Raw genomic sequence first — 21,767 nt, 5'->3', positions numbered from 1 at the left:
CTCATTTTAGATGTGGCCAAGAAGAACAATGGCCAAAGCAAGAAACGTCCTGTCAGCTAAATTCAAATCCTTCAATAGTTACTCTGAATGTGAATGGGCTAAGTGATCCCATCAAAAGACTCAGGGTGTCAGACTGGATAAAAAAGCAAAAGCCATCTATATGGTGTCTACAAGAGACTCATTTTATACCTAAGAACACCTCCAGCCTGAAAATGAAAGGGTGGAGAACTATTTACCATTTAAATGGTCCTCTAAAGAAAGCTGGGGTAGTTATCCTCATATCAGATAAATTAGAGTCTACCAAAGACTGTAATAAGAGATGACGAGGGATACTATATAATACTTAAAGGGTCTATCTAACAATTATGAATATTTATGCCTCTGATGTGAGAGCTGTCAAATATATCAATCAATTAATAATAGCCAAAGTAAAGACATAGATAATAATACACTAATAGTATAAGACTTCAACACAGCACTCTCAGCAAAAGACATATCTTCTAAGCAGAACATCAACAATGAAGGGCCTTGAATGATACACTGGACCAAAAAGATTTCACAGACATAAACAGAATATTCCATCCCAATGCAACTGAATACACATTCTTCTCAAGTGCACACGGTCTCCAGAAGAGACCACATACTGGGTCACAAATCAGGTCTCAACTGAGACCAAAAGATTGGGATTGTCATCTGCCTCAAACTACAATTCTTTGAAACTAGAAATCAATCACAAAATGAAATCTGGAAGAAACTCAAGCACATGGAGCTTAAAGACCATCCTACTAAAAGATGAATGAGTCAACCAGGAAATTAGAAAAGAATTTAAAAGATTCATGGAAACTAATGAAAATGAATATACAACCAATCAGAATCTTGGGGATACAGCTAAAGCAGTCCTAAGAGGGAAATACATCACAATACAAGCCTCCCTCAAAAAATTGGAAAAATTCAACACAAGCTAACTTTGCACCTAAAGGAACTGGAGAAAGAACAGAAAATAAAACCTAAACCAAGCAGAAGAAGAGAGATAATAAAGATTAGAGCAAAACTCAATGAAATAGAGACCAGAAGAACTGTAGAACAGATCAACAAAACCAGGAGCTGGTTCTTTGAAAGAATTAATAAGATAGATAAGCCATTAGCCAGTCTTATTAAAAACAAAAGAGAAAAGACTCAAATTAATAAAATCATGAATGAAAGAGGAGAGATCACAACAAATACCAAGGAAATAAAAATGATTTTAAAAACATAAAAACATATTATGAGCAACCATATGTCAACAAATTAGGCAATCTAGAAGAAATGGACACACTTCTGGAAAACCACAAATTACCAAAATGGAACAGGAAGAAATAGAAAACCTGAATAGGCCAATAACCAGTGAGAAAATTGAAGCAGTCATCAAAAATCTCCCAAGACACAAAAGTCGAGGGCCAGATGGCTTCCCAGGAGAATTCTACCAAATGTTTAATGAAAGAATAATACATATTCTACTAAACCTGTTTCGAAGGATACAAAGGGAGGGAACACTTCCAAACTCCTTTTATGAGGCCAGCATTACTTGATCTCAAAACCAAAGACTCCACCAAAAAGGAAAATTATAGACCAATATCCCTGAATGAATACGGGTGCAAAAATTCTCACCAAGATACTAGCCAATAGGATCCAACAGTACATTAAGAAGATTATTCACCATGACAAGTGGGATTGATCCCCGGGATGCAAGGTTGGTTCAACAGTCATAAAACAATCAATGTGATAGACCACATCAACAATAGAAAAAACAAGAACCATGTGATCCTCTCAACAGATGCAGAAGAAGCATTTGACAAAATACAGCATCCATTCCTGATCAAAACTCTTCAGAGTGTAGGGATAGAGGGAACATTCCTCAGCATCTTGAAAGCCATCTACGAAAACCCCACAGCAAATATCATTCTCAACGGGGAAATACTGGGAGCCTTTCCCCTAAGATCAGGAACAGGACAGGGATGTCCACTCTCACCACTGCTATTCAACATAGTACTAGAAGTCCTAGCCTCAGCAATCAGACAACAAAAAGAAATAAAAGGCATTCACATTGGCAAAGAAGAAGTCAAACTCTCCCTCTTCACAGATGACATGATACTGTACATAGAAAACCCGAAAGACTCCACCCCAAGACTGCTAGAACTCATACAGCAATGCGGCAGTGTGGCAGGATAATCAATGCCCAGAAATCAGTGGCATTTCTATACACTAACAATAAGACTGAAGAAAGAGAAGTTAATGTGTCAATCCCATTTACAATTGCACCATAAACATAAAATACCTAGGAATAAACCTAACCAAAGAGGTAAAGGATCTATACCCTAAAAACTACAGAACACTTCTGAAAGAAATTGAGGAAAACATAGAGATGGAAAAACACTGGAAGAATAAATATTGTGAAAATGTCTATGCTACCCAGGGCAATTTACACACTCAATGCAATCTCTATCAAAATACCATGAACTTTCTTCACAGAGTTGGAACAAATCATCTTAAGATTTGCATGAAATCAGTAATGATCCTGAATAGTCAGGGGAATATTGAAAAAGATAACCAGAACCGGGGGCATCACAATGCTGGATTTCAAGTTGTACTACAAAGCTGTGATCATCAAGACGGTGTGGTACTGGCACAAAAACAGACACATAGATCCATGGAACAGAATACAGAACCCAGAAATGGGCCCTGAACTCTATGATCAACTAATATTCGACAAAGTAGGAAAGACTATCCACTGGAAAAAGGACGGTCTCTTCAATAAATGGTGCTGGGAAAATTGGACAGCCATGTGCAGAAGAATGAAACTGGACCATTCTCTTACACCAGACACAAAGATAAACTCAAAATGGATGAAAGATCTAAATGTGAGACAAGAATCCATCAAAAATCCTAGGGGAGAACACAGGCAACACCCTTTTTGAACTTGGCCACAGCAACTTCTTGCAAGACACATCTATGAAGGCAAGGGAAACAAAAGCAAAAATCAACTATTGGGACTTAATCAGGATAAAAAGCTTCTGCACAGCGAGGGAAACAGTCAACAAAACTACAAGACAACCTACAGAATGGGAGAAGATATTTGCAAACGACATATCAGATAAAGGCCTAGTCTCCAAGATCTATAAAGAACTTATTAAACTCAACACCCAAGAAACAAACAATCCAGTCATGAAATGGGCAAAAGATATGAACAGACATTTCACCAAAGAAGACCTACACATGGCCAACAAGCACATGAGAAAATGCTCCGCATCACTTGCCATCAGGGAAATACAAACCAAAACCACAATGAGATACCACCTCACACCAGTGAGAATGGGGAAAATTAGCAAGATGGGAAACAACAAATGTTGGAGAGGGTGTGGAGAAAGGGGAACCCTCCTGCACTGTTGGTGCGAATGGGAACTGGTGCAGCCACTCTAGAAAACAGGGTGGAGGTTCCTCAAAGAGTTAAAAATAGACCTGCCCTACGACCCAGCAATTGCCCTGCCAGGGATTTACCCCAAAGATAAGATGCAGTGAAATGGCAGGACACCTGCACCCCGATGTTTCTAGCAGCAATGTCCACAATAGCCAAACTGTGGAAGGAGCCTCAGTGTCCATTGACAGATGAATGGATAAAGAAGATGTGGTCTATGTATACAATGGAATATTCCTCAGCCATCAGAAGAGATGAATACTCACCATTTGCTTTGACATGGATGGAACTGGAAGGTATTATGCTGAGTGAAGTAAGTCAATTGGAGAAGGACAATCATCACATGGTTTCACTCATATGGGGAATATAAGAAACCATGAAAGGGATTATAAGGGAAAGGAGGGAAACTGAGTGGGAAAAATTAAAGAGGGAGACAAACCATGAGATATTCCTAACTCTGGGAAACGAACAAAGGGTGGCAGAACAGGAGGTGGATGGGAGGATGGGATAACTGGGTGATGCACACTGAGGAGGGCACTTGAGGGTGTTATGTTGTATGTTGGCAAATTGAATTTAAATTTTAAAAAATGTTTAACAAAAAAAATAATAAATCTCCTGTCAGTAACTATGTCTATCTCTGGGGTTGGGATATTAAATTCCTCTTCTCAGGGTCATTTTGTAACCCAGAGGTGGATTTGTAACAATATATCCCACAATATTCTTTTATCAAACAGTAAGGGAGAAAGAAAAAAATTAAATACACACACACAAATGTGTATATGTGTGTGTGTGTGTACACATGAAACAAATGCTAGAAAAATTCATAGTTGCTGCAGTTTTAAATGGTTATGGAAACACAATTGCTATTTACAGCCTTCTTTCACTGTTCAACCCCTCTTCTACTTCTTGATCACACATGACATATGCAGGTTTCTATCTCAAAGCATATGCCTCACCTTACAGAAAAGCATTCACAATTTTTTTAATTGTTCTCTCCTAACTGGGCCTTACCTGAGTCTTCAGCAGGACATCATAATTTTCTATAAAGCCAAGAGTTTCTGGTTATTGAGATATGTGGTAAGACCATGATGAATATGAACTTCCGGATGACACTTTTTCTCTAATAAAATGAACTCCTTCATTTAAAGCAATGTGATAATAAATAAGACAACCATGATGGTGTGTGTATAAGGTATTTAATAAGTACAATAGCCACACCAGCAGTGGTAAAAATAAATCCAGGCCTTCAGTTCTTGCCTAACCTCCGTTCCTGATGGGATTGTCACTGTAAATATGAGCTCGCTGAACAAGACATACAATGACTGGGGGAAGATGCTAATTTCACAGGATGACTACTTATCTCATCGAAAGCTTCCACTGTGATGTTTTTCTTTTAGTGAATATCCACATAGGATAACTCTGCCTATTGAAAGGAACATGCCACTCACCCAGTTCTCCTAGTCATCAAATGGTCAAACCATTGGGCAGTTGCAACATGGTATTGAGGCAATCTGGACCATCAGACGTATTGCTCGATGGTCTGCCCACTAGGAAGATTTCCTTTACCTCTATTTTTTCAGAGCTGCTCCTCAGTGAAGCTATAGTGCTACCATAACACACTTCTACTTTCAAAAACCCACAACTTCACTGAAGATTATGCTTAACAGTGAGTAAAACAAGAAACTTTTCCTTCATTTTAGAAGAGATAGCCCTCATACTCGAAGCCAATTGTTCCTAGAAATATCACTGAAGTGGCAGGCAAATTTGTGGTGTAGAGTATCTCCCAGGATAGATTTTATGTTAGTCATTCTGGGAAGGCTGGGATCTAATTATAGTTATAAGTCTAGCGGCAATAAGGGTTGGTGGGGTGCATCATAAGGGCAATCAGCACTCCCTTAACTTGGGTGAGGTCAGTTTGGTGTCTTCAAGAAAGGAATTGCTCTCTTTAGAAATAGTTGCTCCTACCGAGAGAGGAGGTTTAGGATTTGGGGACTTATGGTCCTCAGATTCATTGAATTCCAGCCAAATGCCCTTACCCCAATTCTTACAGTTCCACTCTTCTCCAGTCAATATCTCAACTCTAGCAAAACTGGTCTGGTGAATCTGTGCATTGAGCTTAGGTTGTAATTCTGGGTTGGAACTGTTCAAGACATGCAGTGTGTGGCTAAAAATGATGAGAATCTCATAGAACCATCAGAGAAGCTCACACATTTCCCTGACCATGCCCTAACCTTCTTATTATCTTTCTGTAAACTTCCCAGGGAAGTTGGAAGCAGTCAATCAACCCCCGAACCCTTCTAGTCAAAAATCCTACCAAAGAAGTCAGTTGAAGAAGCTATTCATCTCCCATAGTATTGCCTTCAATAAGAACTTCATTCTAGGCAACATTTTAAATAACTCTTATTACTACATGACATAAACCTCAAGTATACCTTTTTCACGGGCACAAATACTGCTTTTTTTCATTGCTTTCAAGCCTAATCACACCAGATAACCAACTTTAGATTCTATCTTTGATGGTTTGTTCTTTTCCTGGTTCAATGCCTGTTATGTAGTAGTATATTTAAAAATCATATAATTTTTGTAATTTATAGGCAAATTAGTTATATTACATTAATGAAGCTAAGTTTATTCAAAAACTTTTCAAACACCTTTATATTATATAACTTTTTAAAAATATGATTCTTGATATGTACTCACATATCTTAATTTCTTAGCCATATTTATTGCTAATAAAATGTTATTCATACTTTTTTCTGAAATATATTCTAAAAGTATACTTTTAATATGAGCTTTTTTCTAATTGTTCTCATCATATTAGCTGCAAGTCATCCAAGTGGCTTTGTGTAGTTTTGCAGCAAAGCATTACTTCAGCAGGCCTTGATGCTCAAAGAATCCCTATCTTCAAGACTGGCCTTTGGTTGGTTCCTGGAAGATAACTCTGAGCCCTTGGAATATTCTGCTTGAGGCCTTGGACCACACAGAACCCTCTGATCTAACCGTTTATATTAAACAAGTGATTCAAGGTGAACATGTGTTGTTGTATGACTGAGGCCTTGGGCCACGTATCAGTGTGATCACATAATTTATGCTAATAATATGATTTCTGGTGAATGTATTCTTTGTTGTGCGTGCAAGAGTGGGGTAATGGTGTCTGAATAGCTGAGGTCAATCACACAGATGCTACATGCTTAAGTGACTGATCAAAAAAAAAAAAAAAAAAAGCCCTAGACACCAAGACTCACATAGTCTTCCTTGTTTGGTAACTGTTTGCATCTGTTAACACACGTTGCTGCTGGAAAAATCAAGCATGTCCATGCAATTCCACTGAGAAAGGATACATGGAAGTGTGTGCCTGATTTCTTCTGGATTTTGTCCCATGGGCCTTTTCTCTTTACTTATTTTAATCTGTATCCTTTTGTTGTAATAAGTCATAGCCATGAGTATAACATCTTCCTGAGTCCCATATCCTTCTAGTTAATCATTCAGCCAGAATGAGGAAGTGGTACGGATCTCCAATTATATAGTTAATAAATGTGAAGCCCCAAATGACTCTTCACTGTAGGTCACATTTTAATTGAGAAATCACTCTCTAGGGGTTTATAAATATCTAGTAAGCTTAAGGAAACACTACTAAATAAGTTTTTTTGTATTGAAATATTTCTGCCAAAATACTCTCAGAGAATTTTTGACAAGTACCTTGTTGAAAGACAAAACTCTTCAAATAAGTTGCCTCTGTTTACAATTATTTTGAATGTTTCACCAAATTTAAAAGTGCAAAAGCCATGGGGCTTCTTAATTTCATACCAAAATATGAAAACAAATCAATGTAATTCATTATATTAATACAATAAAGGAATGCCAAAACAACAACAACAACAAAAAAGCAATTAACAAAACCCACCACATTTTCTTAATAAAAATACTCAGTAGAAATGGAAGGCAACTTCCTCACACTAATAAAACACATATATGAAAAATTTACATACTTAAAAAGTGAATCATAGTCACCATAGGACCCAGCAATTCCACTCCTGGGTATAAAAATCACTTCTCTAAATGAAAATATGTGTCCACACAAACACTTATATACTGTTCCAGTTCTACATGTAAGGAGCTCAGAAGTCACCACCCTGGCCTAATACACAACAAACTTAATGGACTAAAAAAAAATTAATAACTCTTTTTGGATACTTAACAGAAGACAAGATGCAAGACAAACTTGACTAGATTGTGCATTCAAATGCCATTATAACTCATCAACCCATACGCTTAAATTTGTGTTTGATTTCCAAAAATATAAGCTCTATGGTTAAAAGAAATGAGAACTTCTTTTAGGGCTGTGAGGGGGGCTCCAGCATTCTCAGACTTGAGCTGAGAGTTAGCAGAACTGAATTTGTCATTTTCTCCTCATAAGAACATTCAAAAGATTCCATCCATCACCAGCACCCTTACTTACAGTCATTACCACTACCAGAAGGTAAAGGGTAGAGCCAATTGGGCTTCTAAGATACATGTTTCCACCTGTACCTCATCGCAATCAAACACAAGTGGTAGCTTGATTCGTTACAATGCTACTACATGCCAAAAATGACTACCCATCTCTCCCACGGCCCAAACGGCTCAGAACCTCAAGACTAAAGGCATAATAAAACCAATCCTAAAATCCCACCTTTATGGCTATATCTTCTGGCATTATGCCCGACACCAATTTCATTATAGTCTGGATGCAATCAGGCAGGCATGCCCCGAGTCTGGTCATAAGGACACATCAAACTATACCCAGGTTGAAATTCAACATACAGAATGAAAGACCCATATACCTTAAGATTTGCATGGGCATAAGAAACAGGGGGGAAAGCGAGGAACTGCTACAGATTAAAGTCTAAAATATTACAGCTAAATCCAATGTGTGTTCCTGGATAGAACTTGGGACCAGAAAGGAAAATGAGATAATAGTGAGGCAGCTGGCAGTATCTGAGTGGGGCCACCAATTCCTAATTTGATGGTAGTGTTGCACTGATATTCCTGTCTGAAAAGTGGTTAGTGAGAAAAGTGTCCTCACTTTGGGAGAACACACCCTGGAATCTTTAGCAGCAATGGGCACCATGTCTGAAAAAGTCTGTACGTATTATGGTGAAGGAACAAATGTGGTAAAATGCAGACAACTGGAGGATGCGGGTGAGGGGCCACCTGTATTCTTTGTATCACCTTTGCACCCTTTCTGTATGTTTGAAATTACTTCAAAATTGTTTAAAAAGTAACAATAAATAATAAATAGATCAACGGATAGGATAAGTATACATGAAGAGATATATTGTTTTTATGAATAGAAGGCTCAACGTCATACCCAAACTGAGCTAATGATCTATATGAAGTCCGTTAATAAGTAGTGGAGCTAAAAACATTCACTGCAAACCACTTCTTCAAAAACCTTCAATGGCTCCTCATTACCAACCTAGTGAAGGGATTATATTTAGTGAGATAATACCTGTAAAGCACCTTACTCATCACCCAGTACATTAGTGAGGTGAACACCTTTTAGTATCCTCTCAAAATTTTCGGACTGGTATTTATTTATAGACCTTCATAATATGCTGAAAATTTGTCTTTTCCTTCTTTTGTATTCACTTATGCATTCAATACATACTTAATTGAGTGTCTTAGTCACTGTAATTGGAGAGACACGATGAACAAAACAGATATAATTACTCTTTTTGGTGCTTAGGTGAAACCATCATCCAAGCCAAAGTCATCACTCACCATTCTGAAACAAGGCTTTCCTGTAACTGAGTGGTTTTTTATCCAAACATTCATTCATTCATTCATTCATTCATTCATTTCCTTTTACAGTAAATACTCCTTATCTACATTCCAGCTATTACAATTGTACCCTATTAATTAGGGTATAATTAAGATGCCCCTTCCCCAAGAAAGTTCCTCTTTAAAATCAAGATAAACTGATCATTATTTATGCATTCTTCTCATATGGTTCTTATCACATACAGCCTTTTTTTTTTTTTGTACTTATTTAGAAATAACATTTTAGAGCAAAACCAGATCATGCTTGGCAAACTTCAATACCATCAGTGTAAACAGCATAGTAAAGGATTCTACGTGTAATGGGAGTGGTAAGGGCTGTGGCCAAGTAAAGAATGAATACCCTCTCTAAAGGCATTCAAATTCACAATCTTTGTTTAACTGTGTGGACAAGGATAAACACCTTCCAGTTTGACGTCTCTAACATGGGTTGTTTGAGGTTCCACTTCACCTCCTCAACTCATACACAAGGATGCCAAATCCAGGCGGGGAGCAGCTTGGCCAGCATGTCTCCAATTTGTGAGCAGAAGTAGAAACAAATGGGTGGTCACAGACACCATATTCAATTTTATTTTAATCCCCCGAATAATTTAACCTTGAACTTCCCAGGGTTGGTGACCAAACAATGTTAAATGACTCAACACCACCCTCCCTCCGGCTGCTCTCTGGAGGCCAAGCCCATCTATGGCCTCACACTCCCTAGGGTGGACTGGCTCCCTCAGGCACCTGCTGAAGTGAAGCGATGACAGGTGCACAAACCCGAGGTAATGGCCCATTTTTAATCTGTTTTGATTCCAGGTAGACCTTGAGAACCTTGAGAACGTGAGAGTACAGCTGCTTCAAGCTGGGGCACCCCAAGGAGTCCTCCACTCAGGCCTCATCCCTCTCCTGGCCTCCTCCTCCACCAGGTAGCAACCCCAAGGGTCCCTGAGGGCTGCCCTCACCAGAATGACAGCCACTCCCACTCAGGCTCACCTTGAGAGGTGACCAGGAGGCAGTAGAAAATCATGAAACAATAGATGTTGTTTAAACGCTGGCAGCAGGGAATAACCATGCAACCCAAGCCGCAGCGTCCCTCCAAACTTTCATTCCGTTCTCGATTCTTCTTCAGATTGGCCTCAGGCTGACCTCTCCCTTTTTGGAAAGCATGGAACTTGATCAGGCTAGTGGGAACTGTCCTTATACGCCAGACTCGCTTCTGGTCCTTCCTGTCCTCCTCGCCCTGAGCATTCTCAGCAAGCTGGGCCGGCGCCACCTCGGGCTCCACTTCTGCTAGGGCGTCCTGCATGGTGGGGGGCTGGGGTCACACGGGGGCGGCGGCCGAGGGAGGTGGGCCCTGCTGCTCCCAGGGGCCTCCCGCTCCCCCCGCTCCACCGAAGAGCCAGCAGGCCCGGACGTCAGCCAACCGGTGGCCACCAGAGGCCCAAGCCTCCAGAGGGAGCCTTTCTCCTTGAGCAGAAAGCAAACGTCCCTGCAAGGTTGACAGTTGCCCAAAGAGAACTTCCAAGGCTGCTTCCTTCTCTGCTTCCACGTGGGGAAGAGGAGTGGGGGTGGGGAGGGAGGGAAGCTAATACTACTGGATTCTAGCTGGAGTAACCCTAATGGAAGTCAGAAGATGCTAGATTTAATAGTTTTTGCTAGGACGCAACGAAAGACAACTGTGCAGCGAGGCGACAGTGGAACTGTCCCCCAGTTTCCCCACACTTATCCTAATTTTTTTTTTTGACCTGGATGATCTCACTGTAAACAACCCGAAAATTGCTGAAGGACCCGGGAGAAATCAGAGACATGAAAAGAAGACATTTCTGCCATATTTGGAGAAAAATCAAACAAAAAGATGGTAAAACCAATATCCCAATGAATGCTCTTATGTGAAGTGTTTCCCAAAAAGAAATTATTATCAGAGAAACTATCCTAGACCAAAAATAGAAAGGATTATTCTTTTTCTCTCTAAAGAGGGGGATGGGACCTAGGGTGTGATTTACTTTCTCAGGTACAAAAAAAGTTTACTGAACATAAAGAATTTAGGAGAACAATAAGAGAACATGAAATGTGTATATTTTTATGGTAAAAACTCACCTTCCTTTCGGCTTTTTTTTCTCAGACAGAAATATAAGTTATTCAGGCCCTATATACAGGCTAGATGTTTTTACAGGAGAAATGAAACTATCTTCCTTCCAGTGGATGAGACATTGTGTTTCCACAAACAATCCAGATCTTCAACAAAATTTTGTGCAGCCAGCAAGTGCTAGGCCTGGTAGACCAGGAGAAAAACCACTGAGAAGAGCTGGGGAGAAGGATATCACAGACTCCACCTTCAACCTGAGCCTTTAGCTTGCCTTACTATATGCCCATCAGGGAGTGGAAAAGTCATTTGCCTCTATTAAGAGACCTAGTTTGCCAAATATATGGTCACTACGTAAATAGAAAAAATGCCCTAGTTTTTCCATATTCATCATACTCAACTAGGATACCCATTCACAGGGCTTCATGACATTAATAAGCATAAATGAAATAGGATGCCTAGGAGGAAGGAAAGTAGAAGGACTCTGATTCTTGTGCCATGGTACCCAACTGGGCACTACATGAGAGCAAAGGGAAAAATATGGGTCTATTCAAAAGAAATTATTCTAAGACTTTTGCTTCTACTCAGAATATAGAAAGCCAAACAGAATGTTACCTGGCTCTAACAACTATAACCAAAAAAAAAAAAAAAAAAGAAAACCTGGATAATATAAAAAAGAATCACTTTTTAAGCCCATTGGAGAGCTACATTTGCAAAGCAGCCAGGTGAATTGCTTCCAAACTCCTAGGAAGAAGGATAGGACACAGACTCTTTCATCTTTTGTTGAACACAGAAGGAAGAGATAGCAACAATAAAATAAGATTAAAAGAAAACATTTGAAATATTAATTCTTAAAGGACAAGTGAGGGCTAGCATAATAGTTTAGAAATCCTAGGAACCTCAGAGACAAGGGGAATCCATACCCACGTATCAGATCTCTGCCATTTGACAGAGCAAGAGAACCCTCCTTAACGAGGAACACATTGGGTGATGATAAACTGATGCTGAGAGAGAAGCAGGGATCCTTGCTTACCTTCCTACTCCAAAGTGTTATGTTCCTGGGCCTTTGAACAAGCAAAGCCAAAGTAGTTCTTCCCTGGCATTGAGGCAGGAAACTCTCCTGCCCCCTAATCACTGCAAAGCAAGATGAACAGAACAAAAGCCATGTATCATTAAGAGGTGGGAAAACATTCTGTTCTGTGGCCCACCTGAAGGTTGGCTACCACCAGAGGGAAGGGTAGAAATACAAATCATCTGACAAAGCGAGAGGGGCAGGAGCAGCATCTTTCCAAGACTTGCCACCAAAACAAGGCAAAGTCCAACCATTGAGGCTCAGATCCTCAGGGCCTAAGTAAGGCTAGGGCTGTCCAGGAGAACCTCTCCTCTGTTTCCATTTTGAGCTTTGCATGAATACAAAGTCAATGGCACCACACCAATATAAGTGGTTCAAGAGAGCAGAGAGAGACCCCCTCTGTAGTTACAGGCATACTAGACCTGCTGAAAGCTGAGAGTGGAGTAGTTACACTGACAAAAGACTCTCAAGGTTTCAGACAAAGCATAAGGAAGTTTCAATCCCCATTAGAAGAATTTTAAGCCTGTGGTGCACTAAAGAGAAATAGAGCAAAAACAATATCCAAATCCATCTCTATTCCTATTGACACTGACACATCTACCCTAACAGTCAGATAGAAGAATCATCAATCCCAGGTATAAATACATTGGTATGAAATATATTTTCATATACAACATCTGAACATTAGCATTGAGTGGTCTGACACATGTATAACTGAGGTACCGGAGAGAGACAATGAGGTAGAAGAATTATTTGAAGATAGAAGGGTCACAAATTTTACAAAACTAATGAAAAATGTAGAAACACATAAGCAACAATCTCAGAAAATGCCAAGCAAGATAAATACAAAGAAAAATACACTTAAACATATCCCAGTCAAGTTGCTAAAAATCAAGCCCTATTAGAGAAGTTTGAAGGAAATGAGAGAAAAAAGAAATATAATTTATGGAAAAACAAATTTTTAAAGTAAATTACACTAAAAATACTTTAAAAAATAAATCAGGGGTGCCTGGATGGCTCAGCGGTTGAGCATCTGCCTTCGGCTCGGGCCATGATCCTGGGGTCTCGGGATCGAGTCCCACATCGGGCTCCCTGCAAGGAGCCTGCTTCTCCCTCTGCCTGTATCTCTGCCTCTCTCTCTGTATTTCTCATGAATAAATAAATAAAATCTATAAATAAATAAATAAATAAATAAATAAATAAATAAATAAAAGTGAATTATACTATGAGAAACTATGCAGTCCAGAATATAATAAAACTATATCTTTAAAGTATAAAAGTCTCCGACCAAGAACTCTTTGTCCATCAAAATGTCTTTCAAAAAGATGTCAGGAATTGTAAAAAAAAAAAAAAAAAAAAAAAGAAAAGAAATCCTCAAAATGTTAGCAAATCAAATCCAACAACATATAAAAAGAAGTATATTCCATGATCAAGTGGAATTTATTCCAGGAATACAAGGTTGGTTTAACATTTGAAGATCATTTAATGCAATTCACCAGATTAACAAAAGGAAAATCGATCTGCTCATTTTAATAGACGCAGAAAAAGCATTTGAAAATACTCATCACCCTTTCATGATACAAATCACAAGAAATTTAGGAAACAAGGGAACCACCCCGAACTGATAAACGGCATCAGACCCATTGACCTTTAACTTGTTGCCAGGGTTAGTTGAGGAATCCTCTGTGCAAGAAACAACTGTGTGAATGTGTAGCCATATTTTCAATAGCATTTAAAATACCCATCGAGAAAAATATGATTTGGCCCTTTAAGAAAGTAAGTCTGGAAATCACTACTGGAAGCATCAGATGACAGTCCTAAAAAGATATGTCCTTTTCACTTTAACAGAGAGCATGCGCTGGAAGGTCAGGGCAGCCACACCTGTAGTGATGTTTACTAACATAATTGCAAGCTAATAGAAAGACAAGGTTCTAGAAGCAGTTCTGCCCATGGCCATTTGGCTTTTTTATGGTGGTTGTTTTGATCCCAAAATTTTTAAAGTCCAAAGGAGTGTGAAAATGAAATACTAAGTGGTGCCTTACTAATTTCGTTTTAGTTTCAGCCAGAAATGAGGCCCTTGAAGTTTTTGAGTCTTTAAGAGACCAAAGCAACAGAAGAGTACTATACAATAGAAATAAAATGTCAGCACATATATAATTTCTAGTCCCGACCACAAAAAAATAAAAAATAAAAAGAGACAGGCAAAATTGAATTGAGTAATATTTTTTAACCTAATATGTCCTAGATATTAGCATTTCAACATATAATTAATATTTTTTTAATTTTTTTTTATTTTATTTATTTATGATAGTCACATAGAGAGAGAGAGAGAGAGGCAGAGACACAGGCAGAGGGAGAAGCAGGCTCCATGCACCGGGAGCCCGACGTGGGATTCGATCCCGGGTCTCCAGGATCGCGCCCTGGGCCAAAGGCAGGCGCCAAACCGCTGCGCCACCCAGGGATCCCTGTAATTAATATTTTTGAAATCATCAATTATTGATGGAATATTTTCTATTCTTTTATTTCCGCTAAATCTTTAGTATTTAGTTTGTATTTCATACTTACAAGACATCTCAGTTTGGACTGGCCACATGGCAAATGCTCAATAGCCATATACGGCCAGGGGCTACCACAATGGAGAATGTGATCATAGAGGATCGTTTTCAGTTCGTAGAAGTTAAGCATATAAGTTATGTGGGGGCTAAAATTTGTTTAAATCACAGAATTAATAGCAATTATTTTAAAGCTAGCTAAATGATTTCATTCTGTCTTTTTTTAATAACAGCATTTATTTGAGTGGAGAAATGTCTCATCACAAGGTTTTTATTGTATATAGAGGGCACTGCCATCCAGCTACAAGGATTGTAGCCTAAGTATTTAAGAAGAAATAACAGATCGTTGTTCGCCTTGTACATTTAACCTTAGTAAACATCACACCAAACAATCCATGGTGGCTATATTTATATGATGGTGCAATGTTTGCACAGAATCCCATTGTATAGATTTACTACAAGTTAGCCACTCCCATATTGATAGTATGGATTATTTCTAATTTTTGCTTTGACAATACTGAAACGGACATCTTCACATGTAGAGTATTTTTCTGAAAGTCAGATGTAAAACTTTTCATAGAAAATGTAGACCACCATTTGCTTCAACGTGGATGGAACTGGAGGGTATTATGCTAAGTGAAGTAAGTCAGTCGGAGAAGGACAAACATTATATGTTCTCATTCATTTGGGGAATATAAATAATAGTGAAAGGGAATATAAGGGAAGGGAGAAGAAATGTGTGGGAAATATCAGAAAGGGAGACAGAACGTAAAGACTGCTAACTCTGGGAAACGAACTAGGGGTGGTAGAAGGGGAGGAGGGCAGGGGGTGGGAGTGAATGGGTGACGGGCAATGGGGGTTATTCTGTATGTTAGTAAATTGAACACCAATAAAAAATAAATTAAAAAAAAAGAAAATGTAAACAAAGTTATAAGACACATCCCAATTTTGGAAATACCAAGTGTAGGAAAAACTGTCTTTGAATTTGCAAACAAATTTGTAAACAAAAAATAATTTTGCATGGTTTCTGGAAGTTAACAAGTGACTGTCACATAAAATTTCAATATGGGCAGTGAAATATATCTACCAACTAAAGCAGTCCCTGAGAAATTAACCAATTCAAGGGCTTAAGATATTTCAAGAGATGAGTTTTAATTAAGCAATGAATGTTTATGAGATACTGTGAAATATCCTCCATATAATATCTATTTCAGCTAAAACCTCTAAACATATATGTAGAAAGAACAAATCACTAAAGTAACCTATTGAGGGTATTTCATTGAACTCTTTCTGGCAAGTGAGTCAATAAAGCAAAAAAAAAAAAAAAACCATGATGGTACAAATTACTATAACGTAGCTGAATACAGGGGTGACTTTCCTATTAATAAATACAGAAGACTTTTCAGAAGTGAATCCTATATTAAGGAATGTAGAACTTCCCTTTAGTAAATGGCTCTGGTTTGCTTAGTTGCCCTGGTGAATGATTCTAGATTCCTCTCTGATTGAATGTAGTGACAGTTTCTAATGTTGCTTCCCATAATTACACAAACTTATTACATATTCTGCACTAACTATAAGATCTACAGGCGGTAGGCTGAAAGGGACTGCAATCGATTGCTAAAAATATTAAGTATATGGGTACCGAAAGTAGTAGTTCTCTCAACGATTACAAATATTTTACTTTATTTTATCTATTTATTTTTTGGCTTCCCGTGAGCCTCCAGTTTCTGAGGTTAAAAGTCTAACTGCTAGATAAATGAAATGCTGAGTGATTTTTAAACTCAGAGGAAAACAAACATGGGGGCATGAAGGAAGCATTATAAATGGAGAATTAAACCTAGACTTTAGACCCAGATCTTCTGCTTAGTTACTATGTCATGTTGGAGAATTTTTTAAAACATTCTTACCCTTAACTCTTCATTTGTAAAATGAAAATAATAGTTAACTCATTTGTAAGAGAATTGTGAGGGTTAGAAGCAATATGCTAAAAGTATCTAGCATGGCTCCTGGTATATAGTAGATACTTAAACAATGATGATTATTTATCAAATTGTTACAATTATAAACTGTATATTAAAAAGTACCTACTATGCATAGCCCTCTATAAGTCAGACCCTCAAGCAATGGGTAGCACTTGAGGGCAAAATATATCAGTGTATGACCTCACCAAAGGCCACAGTGAGAGGACAACACTTGAGAGCATCCTTAATAAACTTGAATAAGTGATGGTTTGTAAGAAATATAACATCCAAAATCAATGTTTACTATGAAGTACATTAGACATGAGGCTGAAAACACTTAGAGATAAATTTAAAAGCAGTAACAAAGAGTTTTTAGGCTTCCTGAGGCAACTTTCCAACAATAAATGACTCAGAAAGGGAATGAGCTGAGAAGAAAGGAGGTAGAGGAGAAAGAAGAAAGAAGAAGTTGTCATCCAGGAACGACTTCCTGACTGACATCTTTGTAGAAAGAGGGGGCACTCAGAAGTATCTGGGAGAGCTGAGTTCTACGATTTAGAATGTGTGATGTTGAAATAAACATAAAGTAATTTTTACTCATTAGCTAATGAAGCCTAGGAATTCAGTGTGCAAATGGCTGAGAGGATTGAAGTTGGAGACAGTAGAAGATTATTTAGGAGGTCAATCAATGAAGTAAGAAGCAGCTGAATGAGAAGATAGATGGTGAAGATCTTTGGAAATGAATTCATGTCGGAGATAATGCACTTTGTAAGTAACCCCAGATTTAAAATCATTCAGAATGATTGCTAGATTACACGTTAAAGTTTTAAAAACAAATAAAACATTAAAAAAACAAACAAATTATTAAAGAGAAGTGATTCTGACACTTGTTAAAACATAAAGGAAGACTTGGCAGGATGCCTGGGTGGCACAGTTGGTTGGGCATTCGACTCCTGGTTTTGGCTCAGGTCGTAATGTCGAGCTCTGTAATGGGCTCCACACTTGGAGAGGGTTCTGCTTGGGATTATCCCTCTCTCTCTTCCCCTCCCACTCATGCTCTCTTTCTCTGTCTCTGTCTCTCTATCTCTCGAATAAGAAGATCTTGATTTAAAAAAAAAAAGGCTTTGCAATAACGGTGAGAAATTGTGCTCAACTCCAAATACAGCAAAGCAAGTGGGAATTTACAGCTAAAGAGCAGACTGCAGGGGTCAGTAGATAGAAAATAATTAAGAGGAAAGAGACTTAAAGCATGACGGGATTCTTGCTAACAGGACTCTTGCTAAAAGCAAGCCAAGGACTTCTATATCAAAGATGGGGACAGAGAACTTGATCAGATATGGAGGGTGATCTGATATCAAGGGTAGGAAGATGATGTCTTAGCAGGATTCTTTGATAAGACTGGTTTAGACTAGTTGAAAAGAAGGCTCAGGGGAATCTGTCTAAAGTTTGGTCAAGGAGAAAGTCTTTGGAAGGATATTTGGTGCTTTGCTTCTGCTATGTGGATAAGACTCAATTTCTGCTACCTAAAACACATCTATTTTACTTGTTAAGTAGGCTCCATGCTAGGCATGGAGGCCCAACACAGAGCTTGAACTCGCAACCCTGAGATCAAGACCTGAGCTGAGATCCGAGAGTTGGATGTTTAACTGACTGAGCCACCCAGGCGGCCCGTAACATAAATCTATTTTAATATGAGGGGTATTTTAAAGATTATCCCTTAACAAGTTTGAAAATAGCATGTATCATTGTATTAAAGCTCATAATCAACACAACCAGGAACACCTCTACAAACCTCACACCTTTGTGCATCTAACCCCTCTAGCAAGACTGAATAGCGAAGGAAGGAGGCAGGAAAGGAAAGGTACGGAAAGGGTTGGATGCTAGATTAGTCACAAGACTGGTCAGAATTTGTAAATTAGGTGAGTGTCTGTCACAGTCGATGATTGCATTTTCAGAACTCGTCAGACTGGAGGGAATTAGTTTGTCTGTGGTGTGATCTTAGGACATTATCTATGCGTCCAAAGGAATTGATATTGAAAGAGCTTGACTGTAGGAGGCCAATGTAGATAGTCTATAATCACAATTTGCTTGATAGTTTTTATGATTTGCTAGTGTATTTTGCAAGTCATGGTTTCTGCCTAAATTCCCAGTTCCCAGTTCCCGTCTGCCAACTTAATGATCAGCTCCTTAAAACCGGTGGTTTTAAAAGATTTAATTTGCCGCCATCTAGTGGGGGTATCCTTTCATTTTTCTATTAAATCTAAAAGAAATGGATTTAGACATTTTAAAATAGAGTTCACAGTGTGGTTTTGATTTGTATTTCCCTGATGGCAAGTGATGCAGAGCATCTTCTCATATGCATGTTGGCCATATCTATGTCTTCCTCTGTGAGATTTCTGTTCATGTCTTTTGCCCATTTCATGATTGGATTGTTTGTTTCTTTGGTGTTGAGTTTAATAAGTTCTTTATAGATCTTGGAAACTAGCCCTTTATCTGATATGTCATTTGCAAATATCTTCTCCCATTCTGTAGGTTGTCTTTGAGTATGCTGAGTGAAGTAAGTCAGTCGGAGAAGGACAAACATTATATGTTCTCATTCATTTGGGGAATATAAATAATAGTGAAAGGGAAAATAAGGGAAGGGAGAAGAAATGGGTGGGAAATATCAGAAAGGGAGACAGAACGTAAAGACTGCTAACTCTGGGAAACGAACTAGGGGTGGTAGAAGGGGAGGAGGGCAGGGGGTGGGAGTGAATGGGTGACGGGCACTGGGGGTTATTCTGTATGTTAGTAAATTGAACACCAATAAAAAATAAATTAAAAAAAAAAGAAAATGTAAACAAAGTTATAAGACACATCCCAATTTTGGAAATACCAAGTGTAGGAAAAACTGTCTTTGAATTTGCAAACAAATTTGTAAACAAAAAAATAATTTTGCATGGTTTCTGGAAGTTAACAAGTGACTGTCACATAAAATTTCAATATGGGCAGTGAAATATATCTACCAACTAAAGCAGTCCCTGAGAAATTAACCAATTCAAGGGCTTAAGATATTTCAAGAGATGAGTTTTAATTAAGCAATGAATGTTTATGAGATACTGTGAAATATCCTCCATATAATATCTATTTCAGCTAAAACCTCTAAACATATATGTAGAAAGAACAAATCACTAAAGTAACCTATTGAGGGTATTTCATTGAACTCTTTCTGGCAAGTGAGTCAATAAAGCAAAAAAAAAAAAAAACCATGATGGTACAAATTACTATAACGTAGCTGAATACAGGGGTGACTTTCCTATTAATAAATACAGAAGACTTTTCAGAAGTGAATCCTATATTAAGGAATGTAGAACTTCCCTTTAGTAAATGGCTCTGGTTTGCTTAGTTGCCCTGGTGAATGATTCTAGATTCCTCTCTGATTGAATGTAGTGACAGTTTCTAATGTTGCTTCCCATAATTACACAAACTTATTACATATTCTGCACTAACTATAAGATCTACAGGCGGTAGGCTGAAAGGGACTGCAATCGATTGCTAAAAATATTAAGTATATGGGTACCGAAAGTAGTAGTTCTCTCAACGATTACAAATATTTTACTTTATTTTATCTATTTATTTTTTGGCTTCCTGTGAGCCTCCAGTTTCTGAGGTTAAAAGTCTAACTGCTAGATAAATGAAATGCTGAGTGATTTTTAAACTCAGAGGAAAACAAACATGGGGGCATGAAGGAAGCATTATAAATGGAGAATTAAACCTAGACTTTAGACCCAGATCTTCTGCTTAGTTACTATGTCATGTTGGAGAATTTTTTAAAACATTCTTACCCTTAACTCTTCATTTGTAAAATGAAAATAATAGTTAACTCATTTGTAAGAGAATTGTGAGGGTTAGAAGCAATATGCTAAAAGTATCTAGCATGGCTCCTGGTATATAGTAGATACTTAAACAATGATGATTATTTATCAAATTGTTACAATTATAAACTGTATATTAAAAAGTACCTACTATGCATAGCCCTCTATAAGTCAGACCCTCAAGCAATGGGTAGCACTTGAGGGCAAAATATATCAGTGTATGACCTCACCAAAGGCCACAGTGAGAGGACAACACTTGAGAGCATCCTTAATAAACTTGAATAAGTGATGGTTTGTAAGAAATATAACATCCAAAATCAATGTTTACTATGAAGTACATTAGACATGAGGCTGAAAACACTTAGAGATAAATTTAAAAGCAGTAACAAAGAGTTTTTAGGCTTCCTGAGGCAACTTTCCAACAATAAATGACTCAGAAAGGGAATGAGCTGAGAAGAAAGGAGGTAGAGGAGAAAGAAGAAAGAAGAAGTTGTCATCCAGGAACGACTTCCTGACTGACATCTTTGTAGAAAGAGGGGGCACTCAGAAGTATCTGGGAGAGCTGAGTTCTACGATTTAGAATGTGTGATGTTGAAATAAACATAAAGTAATTTTTACTCATTAGCTAATGAAGCCTAGGAATTCAGTGTGCAAATGGCTGAGAGGATTGAAGTTGGAGACAGTAGAAGATTATTTAGGAGGTCAATCAATGAAGTAAGAAGCAGCTGAATGAGAAGATAGATGGTGAAGATCTTTGGAAATGAATTCATGTCGGAGATAATGCACTTTGTAAGTAACCCCAGATTTAAAATCATTCAGAATGATTGCTAGATTACACGTTAAAGTTTTAAAAACAAATAAAACATTAAAAAAACAAACAAATTATTAAAGAGAAGTGATTCTGACACTTGTTAAAACATAAAGGAAGACTTGGCAGGATGCCTGGGTGGCACAGTTGGTTGGGCATTCGACTCCTGGTTTTGGCTCAGGTCGTA

The 21,767-nt window shown here is 38.1% G+C and overlaps 1 protein-coding gene and 1 long non-coding RNA gene across 2 annotated transcripts in view; one reads left to right on the top strand and one right to left on the bottom strand.

The window, feature by feature from the left end:
• The window catches only part of SLCO6A1 (solute carrier organic anion transporter family member 6A1), a 95,301-nt gene extending 84,524 nt beyond the window's left edge, over window positions 1-10,777 (bottom strand). Inside the window, 1 exon segment of the mRNA XM_025437768.3 lies at window positions 10,247-10,777. Within this exon segment, the coding sequence (XP_025293553.3) occupies window positions 10,247-10,559 (313 nt within the window). The 5' untranslated portion in view covers window positions 10,560-10,777.
• Window positions 9,932-21,767, top strand: part of LOC112653543 (uncharacterized) — a 38,583-nt gene continuing 26,747 nt past the window's right edge. The window contains exons 1-3 of the long non-coding RNA XR_003132260.3: window positions 9,932-10,035; window positions 17,523-17,686; window positions 21,398-21,561. This is a non-coding gene — a long non-coding RNA (uncharacterized LOC112653543). The remainder of the gene's footprint in view (window positions 10,036-17,522; window positions 17,687-21,397; window positions 21,562-21,767) is intronic.

Source organism: Canis lupus, chromosome 3, assembly GCF_003254725.2.
Source record: "Canis lupus dingo isolate Sandy chromosome 3, ASM325472v2, whole genome shotgun sequence".
NCBI classification, from domain to species: Eukaryota; Metazoa; Chordata; class Mammalia; order Carnivora; family Canidae; genus Canis; species Canis lupus.
This window is presented reverse-complemented; position numbering and strand designations above follow the sequence as displayed.